Raw genomic sequence first — 13175 nt, 5'->3', positions numbered from 1 at the left:
GATTCACTGTCCTCTGCACCTGGCCAAGTGGCAGGTTCTGCTAAGACACAAGCGATACAGATTGAAAGCGGAGAAGAGCGACGCGCTGTTCAGCAGGATATGGAAACGCCACAGTGGCAGTATCAGTTCTCCTTATGCCCCCAAACCTAGTGATGCATGATAGCATGATTTTTTCAGAAACACTCAGGCCTGTTGTGACTAATGTACTATAAGTTGAGCAAATATGTTTAGTCTGAAAATGTACTAGTTACTATTACAGTAAGTGGTAAGCATTACATGTTATACTAGATGCTACTATGATAATGAGGTCCTTTAATTTCAAAGCTTGGTATTATCTTGCTGAAAAAGATTTTGGGTTCTGGGATTTTTTTTTTTTTTGAAAGTTAAGGCTCACAGTGGCCACCCTTGACACTTAAAATATGATGTAATTTGGGGATCCCTGTGAAAATACACACTTTGATGGTCCTCCAAATGGGTTTGAAATTTTGTTTTTCTAAGACAAACATTTTCTGGTCAAGGAAGCAAATCACATGATGTCAGTGTCAGTCAGTTGTAAGGTTTATTCACACTGGTATTGTATATTTGCCAACTGAATTAGTTCGGTTTGTAAACAAAAGCAGCCTTGACCACCTTTATTGCCGAGACTGATACGATGCCAGACACTGGGCTGGATGGTTGAGGTGATACACGCCCGCACTCAGGCATCATTACACAATTTGAGCTCAGTTCGAAGCAAATACTTTGTGACGCTGGACTAACGTTATAGTACGTCAGAGCGGTATTGGGGAACATCAAGTGCAACCCATACAACATTTGACATTAGTTGCAAAGCCAGTGCACTAATAAATAGGTGGACTTGTGGCAGATTTACAAAGCAATACTTTTCCAAAACTGTAAAGTAATATGCAAATGGTATTCCAAGGTACTCAAACAGAACGCAAAAAGTAAACATGGATTATTGCAGCGTACCAGAAACCTAGATCTTGGTTAACGAACAACAAAATCAATTACAGCCATTTTAAAAGAATCATTAAAGCAATCAAAAACTTGTTTCAGTGTGCAAGAACACAAACCTTCCCTAGAATGCAACACCTATAACAAATAAAATAAAACTCCAAACAAGGTAATAACGTTTAAAAAAAGATCCAAATCACAGTGAACACAACTTACTCAGGTACCTCAACTTAAAATGCCATCAGCTATCGGCAGTTCGGTATTTTCCAATACAGAGAATAAATACTGGTAGAGCTCTATGTAGCAAATGTGAGAGGAAACACAGCGCCAGAACTGATGCTGTTTCACAGTGAACCCTTCTCATTAAACATCTGTGATAAAGAATCTGTGATAACTGGATGGAGATTTGCAACCCATATAGGCTGCTTCATGAACCATTAGCAGGACAAGAGCATAAAGCATTGTGGAGTTTACATGCAAGAGCAAGCAAAGGCAAGGGCCATCCTTCAGGTTAATGCAATACTTTAGTTAGGAGAGTAAACTTTGAGTGGAAGGATGGACCGATGAGCTACATCTGTTGCTTAAATATAGGCAGCAAGTAGATATCAAAATCTTCATCAGGTCTGGTTTACTCTTAGAAAGAGAGGTCACTATCTAATATGGGCTGTGGGGGGGCTGTGGGGGGGCTGTGGTGGGGGGGATAAAATGTTACATACCTCATCAATATCAAAATCTTGTGTACCAAATATATCTGAAAATACAGGACTGTGCACAAGTACCTTTTGCAATACATTGAAAGTTAAGTTCAAGATGCCAGAGCAAATGTGCTTTGGTTATATTTTTTCCACATTCATATTAGCAAAGAGATATTACTAATTATTTTGCCATTTAAAAGTAACAGGCAGCAAAACAACAAGCCATAAAACCGCTGACCGAGAGCACAAGTGCTCCTGATGCTTAACTGCTACAAAAGCAAATTAGTGCTGACTTAGGACCGACACTTAATACTTTACTAGGCTCTGATGTGAAGGACTGAATGTGAATGCACACTGTAGAAACGGCCACAGATTTTCTGTGCAAGACAGCCCTTATTTTCAGAGTGACAGAGAGCTGGTACATGCTTCACCTCACAGACACAACCGCTCCATTGTCAGACGACAACCTTAAAACAAAGATCATCCAGTATAAAGAGTACCATAACGTTTGTACCTAGGAAAAGGAACAGAAACTAAAAATGCTTCATGATGGGTAATTCAAACATCAATAGTCTTCCTCTTGTATATACACAAACCATAAGGTAGCATAAACCTGCATTACAGAAGTAGGAACAATGTGGTTAGGCTACTGTATAACATCACAATACAAGCAGAAACGCACTCTGCCTGATAAACGAGAAATGAGAGCTTCATGAAGCATGTAGGAGCCCCGTGACCTCCAGGAAAAGAAAGCAGAGATGTTAGAAAACAGTGCAGCACAAGAGCCTTTGGCAGGAAAGAGTTAGAGATTACAGCATACCGTCGACACTACGTGTGTAATTTCTGTCGCTAATCAAGCCAGGAAAGATACAGAGTCAAGGTTATGCTGCATCCTTATCGTACCGTTGCCCTTTTGTGAGTGTAGGCAGGACCATCCAGAAGGTTAATGCAACACAGCAAAGACTTTTTATCCGTAGATGTTCCAGTTTGATGTCTTGTACACACACACACACACACACACAAACACACAATACCACACCAGTGACGCTCTGTGGGCAGTTGTGTTACACATCTTACTCAATTAAGCCCAGTATAACTTCAGATTAAGGATACAGAGATGTCCCTCCTCCATCATACCACTGGCTCTTTTGCAAATGTAGGCAGCGAAGCAGACCAAATAATATTCTACCAGTGACACCGTATGAGTATTTCTCTAACATCTGTATCTAAATAAGCCTAGAAAGTCCCCCAGTCAAGACTCTATGCACTCCATCTACTCCCTTTTCATTACATTGACCTTTGCAGGAGCAGGCAGCGATGAGGAGCATCTAGAAGGTTAACACCATTTGAAGCATTTAATCTCAGTGAGATCCTCAGCAGCAGGAAGAGCGTGGTGCCTTGCGATTGCCGTGCAGGTCAATAGTGCTTCCGAGCAAAGTGTGATCGACGTGATCCTCGCAGGCCAGCACTTCACGGACAGCGGCCTCAAAGGCAGCGCTTACATTGGTGTCGTCTTTTGCACTGGTCTCGAAGTAAGGGCAATGGCCGTTCTCCTGGCACCAGGCGCGTGCCTCCTCCTCGGGCACCTGCCGTTCGCCGTCCTCGACCTTGTCCACCTTGTTTCCGAGCACGACGAAGGGGAAGCGCTCAGGCTCACGCACATCCGAGTAGCGCACAAACTCCTGCTTCCAGGCACTGAGGTTGTGGAAGCTCTGAGCGTCGTCCACAGCGAATGTCAGTAAGCAACAGTCAGCGCCACGGTAGAACGGTGTGCGTAGGCTCCTGAAGCGCTCTTGGCCCGCGGTGTCCCAGATCTGCAGCGTCACAGGACGCCCGTCCACTTCCAGGTCGCGGTTCAGGAATTCCACACCGATGGTGTGGAAAGAGTGCGAGTCGAAACGGTCGCTCACATAGCGGTTCATCAGCGAGCTCTTGCCCACGCCGCCATCACCAAGCAGGATGACCTTCAGGAGGAGGCTCTTGCCGCTCATGATGCCAGAGACGGCAGGCTCAAAGTGACCTGAATAGACACACAAAAACACATAGACTAAATAAAAGTCATTACTAATAGAGCTGGCAGCTCACTTTTAGCAGTTGGTACCAATTACCACACTGACTACTTTACACAGATATTGTAAGACTCCTGATAGTAATTTGAAGGTTGTTACGTCCCAGAGCTGGGCCCTTGAGCAAGGCTGCGACAACTAATCAACAAAATCAATCAAATTTAATAATAAAAATAGTTGGCAACAAATTTCATTATTGATTAGTTAGTCTGGGGTATGAAGCACACTCTGGTGTACGCTATGTCACTTTTAGACTTAAAACACATTTGATGGAAAATGGAAGATAATGTTACAACTGAGAAAATGATATGTCCAAAATGCTCTAAAATGTCATTGCTAAATGCTAAATCACCTAATTTTCTTAAGGTACACAATATGTATTTTAAACATATGTTGTGCATCAAGTCATCAAGTCACCATCCGGGACTGAAGGTGCTAGGAGCTGATCCCAGCATGCTGAATAAATCTCTACAGAACCTAGCATGCTGAATCTAGATTCAGCAAATCTCTACAGAACCTAGCATGCTGAATAAATCTCTACAGAAGAAAGCTCCGTGAACTACTCAGCCTTGTTCCTGGTGTGTTTATCTGGGTGGATGACACTGAGACTTTGGACAGGGAAACTCCCTCTTATAGGGCACAGAGAGATTGGTTAATGACAGCAGTTTGTATTTGGAAGATAATGTTACAACTGAGAAAATGATATGTCCAAAATGCTCTAAAATGTCATTGCTAAATGCTAAATCACCTAATTTTCTTAAGGAACACAATATGTATTTTAAACATATGTTGTGCATCAAGTCATCAAGTCACCATCCGGGACTGAAGGTGCTAGGAGCTGATCCCAAAAAAGATTCAATTCCACACACAGTTGACCCCAAAGCTTTGGAGTCATTTCCACAGACTGGAAATAAGTTAGACTCTTGCAACCAAGGCAAGAAAAATTAATTTAGCATCTGAGTGTTTCGGTTAGTAAGACAGCAATTGGATACAGGACTTTATTTTGAATCTAACTGGTCCGAATTTAACAGGATTTTAAATGCAGTATAAGACTCCTCAGGAAGACTCTCCTAGTGATTGAGACCATCATGACAAATTATCTGATAACTAATCATTTAAGCAAGAAAAAAAAAATCAACTGATTGTTAATAATTGTTTTGAGTAGCTGCCCTACTGCTAACCCTTAACCCTTAGACCCCAAATGTCCAAGCTGACGTATGTAAAAATAACCGATTAAATATCTCTAACAACTGTATCCCGCATTACTCACAAAACTCTAACCTGCTTGCAAATTGACACCTAGCATGATGAATAAATCTCTACAGAAGAAAGCTCCGTGAACTACTCAGCCTTGTTCCTGGTGTGTTTATCTGGGTGGATGACACTGAGACTTTGGACAGGGAAACTCCCTCTTATAGGGCACGCAGAGATTGGTTAATGACAGCAGTTTGTATTTCACGGAAGAATATCAGACTATACGGTACATGAGAACAAAATAAATATTCTAGCATTTTATCATCAAATCTCTGCACACCACATCTGTAGTGAAAATCAGTTTACTTGTAACTCACATATAATGGAGATCTTTTGGAGGCACTTATTGAATTTAACCAATACATTTATGCATTTATTCTAAATTTATTTAATTCTTACATCAAATGCTTTGTAAATTAAGCTTGAATTTGTAAAATTTGTCCTTTGGTACTACTTTTAAGAGTTTGTGGTTATACACTGTCACTTTGTGAACCCTTTACAATTTTCTGTATTTCTGCATAAATTTGACCTGAAATGTGATCAGATCTTCATCTAAGTCCTAAGGCTAGATAAAGAGAACCCAATTAAACACGACACAAAAACATTACAATTTTCACCTTTATTTATCCAACTTAAGTATCTTTGTCAGAAATAGCATGTGAACCTCTAGGAGTGCGAGTTAATTTAAAGGGGTAATTGAAGACAGGGGTTTCAAACAAAGGGACGGCAATCAGGCATCAGTGTAGCAGGTCCTCCCATGTTTCCAGAACATAAACTTGGGTCTTCACTATTAATGTCGGGTCTTCATTACACAGGTTTATAGATGTGTGCCATGCCTCAATCAAAGGAGAATCCTGAGGACCTCAGAAAAAGAGATATCGATGCTCGCCAGGCTGGAAAAAACCTCCACCAATCCACTGTGAGGCAGGAGAGGCAAATGGAAGAACTTCACCACCACTGTTACCGTTCCAGGGAGTGGTCATCCAGCAAAATCACTGAAAGGGTACAGGGAATAATATTACGGGAAGTCACAACGAACCCCAGGGTAAGATCTAAAGATCTACAGGCCACCAGGCATTGAGTAATGTCAATGTTCATGAGGCCACCAACAGACACACGCTAAACAAGAACGGTGTGCATGGCAGGACAGCAATTTGATGAAGCCACTACTCTCCAAAAAGAACACTGCTGCCCATCTGAAGTTTGCTCAAGGCCACGTGGATAAGCCAGAATCCTACTGGATGAATGTTCAGTCGACAGATGAATCCAAAATAGGACCTGTTTGTTTAAAAGAAAAGCGTTACGTTTGGCGAAAACCAAATGCTGCAGTACAACATAAGAACTTATTCCCAACTGTGAAGCATGGGGGTGGCAGCATCATGGTTTGGGGCTGCTTTTCTGCCTCAGGTCCAGGACGGCTTGCCATTATTGATGGATCTATGGATTCTGGATTGTACAAATTCTACAGAACAATGTCAGGGTATCTGTCCAGGAACTGAAGCTTAACCGTGAGTCACGCAGCAAGACAACGACCCTAAGCACACAAGCAAGTCTACAAAGGAGTGATTAAAGCTGAAGAAATGTAACATTTGGAATGACCAAATCAAAGTCTAGACCTTAACCCAATAGAAACGTTGCGGAAGAACCTAAAAAGAGCAGTTCATGCAAGGAAGCCCACTAACTTCACTGAGCTGAAGAAGTTTTATAAGGAGGACTGGGCCAAAATTCCTCCAACCCGTTATGCAGGATTGATCACCAGTTACCGTAACATTATTGCTGCTCAAGGGGGTCACATCAGTTACTGAAAGCAAAGGTTCACATACTTTTTCTGACAAAGATATTTAATGTTGGAAATTGTTTATCAATAAATAAATGTAAAAACTGTAATGTTTCTGAATCATTTGTTTAATTGCGTTCTCTTTTCTAGTTTTAGGACTTAGATGAAGATCTGATCACATTTCAGGTCAAATTTATGCAGAAATACAGAAAATTGTAAAGGTTTCGCAAACTTTCTAGCAGCACTGTACATCATGATGCCGCATGGATACGTGAAAAATATCTGTGGGAAACAACAAGTAAACACAATTACTTTTAATAGCATTGCTTTGCGTTGGAAAGTTGGATAAAGCAATATAAGAGCAGCATTGGTGATTTTATGTCTGTCTCATTATAAAACCTTTACTGATTGAGTGTAACTGTAGTAGTTCTGAATTTGTGTTATATGATCACATATTTTAAATATTTAATGTCAGAAATCAACAACTGCCCCAAAGCGTCTCCTGTAAGTGAGTTTCAAGTAAACGAGTTTTCTGGATGTTTTTTCCAAAGTTGTCAGTAAAAATCATACATAGAGAACAGATGCAGTGCATACAGGTCTGTCTGGAAAAAAAATCCCTCATGTCAGTAACTCTGAAAGAGAAGACTTGAAGACATTATTCTGATAAAACTGATTATCTCAGTGATACTGCAGTACAGCAGGCAGAAGCTACAGGAACTGATGACAGTAATTGCTTATTTATTTATTTTCTTTCTTTCTTTTTTTCTAATTTTATTAGATTAAGACCAAGCCCTGTAAACAGAACTGTATGCCCTGGGTAAATAACAGCAATGAGTCAGTAAATAAGGGCACTAAACAGGAAACAGATGAGCTTCGCGCATGCGCAAACACCACTGACTGTTTTTAGCTTGCAGTTGCTAAAACTATTCTAAGCATTTCGGTTAGATTGTATCTCAGAATAGTCACACTGAAATTATCGTAGTATCATTTCATATATGTTCTTGTTGCTCGTGTTGTTGTTAACACCATTTTCGCTGAATAAAACCGTAAAGCCTGCATGCTAGCGTTAACGTTAGCCAGCTACAGTACATCATCCACCGCAGTGTTCATTACCGGCGAGGACTACTGACGCTTTGCGACATAAAACCAGTCATAATTATACACGAACTCAACCTATATATGTTAAACCACAAGGATAACCCGCATAACCAAACAAGAAAAAAACGAACCAGGTTGTCATTTTGTGCACTTTTTTTCTGAGATATTCTCGAAATTACCTCATTGTGTATATGCCGAGTCCCTGCTGCTGAGATTTGACGCGCTCGCGCTCCTGCCTGCGTGTCCCTCACGCGACCATCTCTGTCCGCTCCTGGTCCTAAAGTCCACCGGATCCGGGAGGATTGTGTTAAATTACAGCTTTTACAGAACAAAAAGCAACAACGAACCATTTCTAAACAACAATGCCGGAATTTCAGTTCATTTATACATGAATAAAATTGATCTTTTTTTCATTTTTATTTCCCCCCCTTGTTTACATAAGTACCCTGTTATTTGCGTTGTGATGTGTCTCCATGACGCTAGGTGGCGATAAAGCGCACACGTCATCTTCGCAGAAGAAATAGCGAAAGTCTCATTTTTTCCATTTTGATCGCGTCTAAATTGCGTTATTTTTGTTTGTCAACGTATGAGGATCAAATTAGCTGAAAGTTGATGCGACTGAGTTAAAGGAAGGTAAGGAGATGCATGATGGGATAGTGTTTGTTGCACTGAAATGCAGGGGTCTGCGTGTTGGGAAGCTGCTGCTTCTTCTTCTTTCATGGGAGCAAATTAGGGAACAGTTTGTTATTCCATGGAGTTCTCCACCCTGAGATCATGAAAATGTGCTTTAAAGAGGTTTTTGGTAAATGTGTTCTAATGTGTCGATGAATTATATAATCGAACTATATGATTTGTTTAATCGAAATATATTTTGTAGTTTATATGTCTACAAAAATAAATTATTGCTAAATATCATTTTATTTGAAAAAAAAAAACATTTTGTGAGATTTTAACATCAGGTCAGCATTTTCCAATCAGAGTATATAATTATTTTCAAAAAGTAAAAAAAAAAAAGATCATGTTAATGATGGTCTCTAGAAAAGTGTATGGTGACATAATTTACCACAATATTGTTATTGCCATATTGCCCAGCCCTGTTTCCTTGTTTCTTAGTTTTGAGATCAAAATTACATCAGATTGTCTTCTGATTCTTCTCAGGTGAAGATATAAGATACAGTAAATCCTTTAAACTAGCACATATTGCTTCATTTATCAAAAGTATATACCCAGAGGTTATGAAGCTTAAAATAAAAGCGTTTCACTATAAAGCAGTGTGAAAGTGTATTACATCTTCATCATCATTATACTCTCTAAAAAGCCCTACTCTTATTAACATTTCATTATAAGCACTAATCCAGTGTCCTTCTTTCCTGTTTAGATGGCTGTCGAGGCTGGGTTTGTGCTCTGTTTGTGGTTTTTGCAGCTGTGTGTGCTGCCATGCGCAGGACAAGAGCCAGTAGACCTGAATGCTTTCCAGCCCCAGAGTGCTCTCACGGACATGGAGTTTGTTAGTGTGAGCTCCTACCGAGGCCCGGGCAACACAGACACCCGCAGCAACAAGGAGCTGCCCATCCTGCTGTGGTGGAGTGCCAACCTGTTCCCACACTTTCCAGGGGATACAGAGCGTGTGGACTGTGCTCGCTCGTCCTGCCTGGTGACACAAAACCGCAAGGTCCAGCTGCACCGGCGCACAGCTTCCATCATCTTTTATGGCACGGATTTTCGCGCCTATGAGGCGCCGCTGCCCCGCCTGCCTCACCAGACCTGGGCGCTCTTCCACGAGGAGTCACCAATGAACAACTACGTTTTGTCTCATGGGCCTGGAATCTGCCTCTTCAATTACACAGCTACCTTCCGCAGGGAGTCGGACTATCCACTCACACTGCAGTGGCTGCCATCACTCAACTACCTGCTTCAGCCTCCCTCTGTCTCTCTGGAGGAGAAGAACCGCTGGAGAAAAGCTGGACTGGCCCCAGTTCTGTACATGCAGTCTCATTGCGATGTGCCCTCAGACCGTGACCGCTATGTCCGGGAGCTTCTGAAGTACATACAGGTAGAAATTTGAGACTGAATCAGATGCATTTCGTCTTTTTCTCCTTTCTGATGAGCACTTGAGTGCATTGCATTTGCTCAACCATGGTGAATTGGTTTTAGACCTGGGCAATAATACATACTATTATAAAGACGAATCACAATTATTCATCTAATTTAGGAGAAAATATTGTATTCTTATATTATATTATATTATATTATATTATATTATATTATATTATATTATATTATATTATATTATATTATATTATATTATGATGAGCCATCACTATGTGCAACCCAAATATATAGTTAAATCATATCATTAATTAATGCACCAGAGCCAATAAAAACCCATACTTTAGCAAATTCACTCATGTTGCAATCAATTATGTTTAGTTAATTGACAAAAAAAAGAGGCAATCGAAGATCACATTAAGCTCTGCTCTGCTCTGCTCTTACCCCATTTTATACTATATTTCTTTTTATGTAAAACATAAGCTGACAGTTTTATCTCTTTTTAACTCTTTTTTTTCCCCTCTAAACTAATCAACTTTTAACTTTGTTTGCAGGTTGACTCATATGGAAAGTGTCTCAATAACAAGCCCCTGCCTGAGTATCTAGAGGACACCAGCACTGCCACAGGTGAGGACCGGCGCTTCATGAGCTTCGTGGCCCGCTATAAGTTCCACCTGGCCCTGGAGAACGGACTGTGCCCCGATTATATGACTGAGAAACTGTGGCGTCCCATGCACCAGGGATGTGTGCCCATCTACAAAGGCTCATCCTCAGTTGCTGACTGGCTCCCAAACGAGCATTCTGCTATTTTGATAGATGCTTTCGCCTCTCCTCAAGAGCTAGCTAGGTACATCATGGATTTGGATAAAGATGACTCCAAGTATTTGCGCTATTTGGAGTACAAGACGCCCAGTAAGATAACCAACCTCCGCCTCCTGGAAGGCCTTCAAAACCGAGAGTGGGGCATCAATGACATGAGCAAGCCCAATTACCTGAACGGCTTTGAGTGTTTCGTGTGTGACCGGGAGAACGAGCGATTGATGGCAGCAAAGAGGCACAGACGAGAGCCTGACAAGTATCCAGCACCCCAACCAAAGATGGCCAACAACACACACATGGGGTGTCCACTTCCTAGCCCTGGGTATGGAGCCATAGAGGAGATTGACCCCAATGATGGGTAACTTCATTTTTTATTTATTTTATTTATTCATAAAGGGAAAGATGTTTTCTTTTAAATACTCAAACATGTTAGGAAGGTAGAGTCAGAGCACATGGTCAGCCATTACACCAGCAGTCTGACAGTTTGCAGACTTGAACTCACAACCTTCCAGTGAATAGCACAGAAGTCTCTGAGTAAGTTCAGTAAGTTGGGTGTAAATTTCAATATATTTTTTTAAATCATCTTTCAAACATTATACCTTTGTCCAGTACCATTGCCACACATGTGTAGCATAGATAATTTGACAGCTGGTATTTAGACCAAATACAAACTGATTCTATTAGGCTTATTAGGTTTGTTCCGCTCTGCCACATAACCAGCAACTTGATCAGAAGTGGGAAGTCTGAGCTCGGAATAATGCCATTTTCGACCTCTGTGTTTGTGTTTTGTTATCAACAAGCTAGCCAGCTAACTGTGATATATATCAGCGACTATATAGCGAACTGATTTAACAAGTGAATATGTCTGTATGTTGGTTGATCTAAAGCAAATACTGGTACATACAGCATAACTGCTTTAAAAGTAAGAAGTGCTATTTTGTTTACTGCTGGTGTTGTGAGCAGCCATGTTAATTTGAGATCACTTGCTGAACTTGAAGGAACTCTGAGATGAGGGGGTATGTTTTTAATTTTTTTTTCCTGGTCATAGGTTGGGAATTACAAGTTATAATCTTGAAATCAGCATTACAATGGCTATTGCAGAAAGCCTAGGCAGGTTTTGAAAACCCCTGAAACTATTATTTTGCGAGTAGCAACATTAAACATTAAAACATTTCTATATTCCCCTGGTGAAATATATTTATATAGAGAGGTATCAAAGTATGTTCTAGGCAGAAAACCTGCCAAATTTCTGCCGTAGTGATATCTGACTGGTTTTAGTCTGTCCTTCAAGCTGTTGCTGGTTTGATCCCAAGATTGAGACAAGATTTTTCCCTCCTCTCTAGCTGTGTCACACATACAGATGTAGAAAAATGCTAGGAATCAGATTGACAGTATACATGTGCAGATTATAATTATATATTTGTGCTGAAATCCAGGTGTCTTATAGGATTTCTTAAATAACGGCAATTTAAGAATGTTTACATGACTACCCGAGTAATCTGATACTTGTCCATTGATCAGATTATTAATGTGCATGTAAACACACTTCATGAAGAGCACTGTCAGAATTGGTTTGAAGCATAGTAAAAGATCTGAAGTATGTACTGTGATCCTAACCGTTGTGTGTTTATGTTCAGCTGGCTGCAGATGTGGCCACAGGACTACTGGCAGAGTCTGGACCAGGCAGAGGGACTGGTGTCTCTGATAAATCACAACGAGTCTGACCCTAGTCTGCTTTGGCAACACATTCACAGAATGGCTATGAGCAGGAAAGGACAATGACATGACAGAACCTCTGAGAAAGAATGTTACCCCGTGAACTTGTGTATGAGAAGAATTTTTAAAATGAAGGACCACTTTATCTCTACCAAACACACTCATACCAAAGACAAAATACACACTAAAGAACAACTGGATCGAACTCAGCTAGCAGTGCAATCATTTTTGACTCGTTAATGGGTCACTTAGCTAAGAGCCAAAACCAGAGATAGCAAAAAGGTCATTTTGTAAACAGTAAACGTATTACATCTATACATTTCATATGTAGGTGATTAGTTTCTGTTTTGACAGTGTTATAAGAGGGCTGTTTAAATCATATTTGGAAACACATTAGAACATGATCTGCATATGAATAGGATCATTCTGTTTCTGTTTATCAGTGCAGCTGTTATGAACAAGCCCTTACGTGCTTTATGAATAATTTATTTTTCAGGATGCTGAACTTGACATTTAAATTCAGCTGCTGTTCTTGTCAAATAGAAAACTGCTTTTTGTCTTCCAGGCATTTTTAGCCTTTTAAATGTGCACATATGTAAGCATTTTGATACCAGTATTCTATATAATATTTATTTATTTTTTACACTTTGTAATGAGCAACAATTAAAGAGATATACTCCATAAACTTTACATCTTTTGAGGTTGATGTTTTGTGACAAAATCTCAAAGGTGAACAAACACAACAGG

At 40.4% G+C, this 13175-nt stretch overlaps 2 protein-coding genes across 5 annotated transcripts; one reads left to right on the top strand and one right to left on the bottom strand.

Moving 5' to 3' along the window:
- Nucleotides 1–540: 540 nt before the first annotated feature.
- On the bottom strand, nucleotides 541–8210 carry rab9b (RAB9B, member RAS oncogene family). 2 transcript variants are annotated; one of them, XM_026940764.3, is made up of 2 exons: nucleotides 8024–8210; nucleotides 541–3669 (listed from the first exon to the last, which is right to left on the bottom strand). In XM_026940764.3, the coding sequence occupies exon 2, from the start codon at nucleotides 3638–3640 to the stop codon at nucleotides 3023–3025; it is 618 nt and encodes a 205-aa protein (XP_026796565.1). In that variant the 5' UTR covers nucleotides 3641–3669; nucleotides 8024–8210; the 3' UTR covers nucleotides 541–3022. The 2 variants fall into 2 exon arrangements, with proteins under 2 accessions (XP_026796565.1, XP_026796564.1); XM_026940763.3 differs by lacking the exon at nucleotides 8024–8210 and adding an exon at nucleotides 4997–5248.
- Nucleotides 8211–8327: 117 nt separating this feature from the next.
- fut11 (fucosyltransferase 11 (alpha (1,3) fucosyltransferase)) lies at nucleotides 8328–13118 on the top strand. 3 transcript variants are annotated; one of them, XM_026940731.3, is made up of 4 exons: nucleotides 8328–8477; nucleotides 9223–9897; nucleotides 10448–11070; nucleotides 12350–13118. In XM_026940731.3, exons 2-4 carry the CDS (start codon nucleotides 9223–9225, stop codon nucleotides 12492–12494), a joined length of 1443 nt encoding a protein of 480 aa, XP_026796532.2. In that variant the 5' UTR covers nucleotides 8328–8477; the 3' UTR covers nucleotides 12495–13118. The 3 variants fall into 3 exon arrangements, with proteins under 3 accessions (XP_026796532.2, XP_034162097.1, XP_034162098.1); XM_034306206.2 differs by lacking the exon at nucleotides 8328–8477 and adding an exon at nucleotides 8486–8646; XM_034306207.2 differs by lacking the exon at nucleotides 8328–8477 and adding an exon at nucleotides 8486–8652.
- The last annotated feature ends 57 nt before the right edge of the window (nucleotides 13119–13175 follow it).

Source organism: Pangasianodon hypophthalmus, chromosome 7 (assembly GCF_027358585.1).
Source record: "Pangasianodon hypophthalmus isolate fPanHyp1 chromosome 7, fPanHyp1.pri, whole genome shotgun sequence".
In the NCBI taxonomy this organism is placed as follows: domain Eukaryota; kingdom Metazoa; phylum Chordata; class Actinopteri; order Siluriformes; family Pangasiidae; genus Pangasianodon; species Pangasianodon hypophthalmus.
Note: the sequence above shows the minus strand (reverse complement) of the source record. Positions and strands in the feature narration are given on the sequence as shown.

Bases quoted from the DNA above. Each gene is read 5' to 3' on its own strand.
- rab9b (XM_026940763.3), bottom strand. From the start codon at position 5,021: ATGCTAGGTGTCAATTTGCAAGCAG. The intron at 3,670-4,996 runs GTTAGAGTTTTG...GTGTCTATTCAG, and splicing joins AGGTGTCAATTTGCAAGCAG to GTCACTTTGAGCCTGCCGTC.
- fut11 (XM_026940731.3), top strand. From the start codon at position 9,223: ATGGCTGTCGAGGCTGGGTTTGTGCTCTGTTTGTGGTTTTTGCAGCTG. The intron at 9,898-10,447 runs GTAGAAATTTGA...CTTTGTTTGCAG, and splicing joins AGCTTCTGAAGTACATACAG to GTTGACTCATATGGAAAGTG. The intron at 11,071-12,349 runs GTAACTTCATTT...GTTTATGTTCAG, and splicing joins GAGATTGACCCCAATGATGG to CTGGCTGCAGATGTGGCCAC.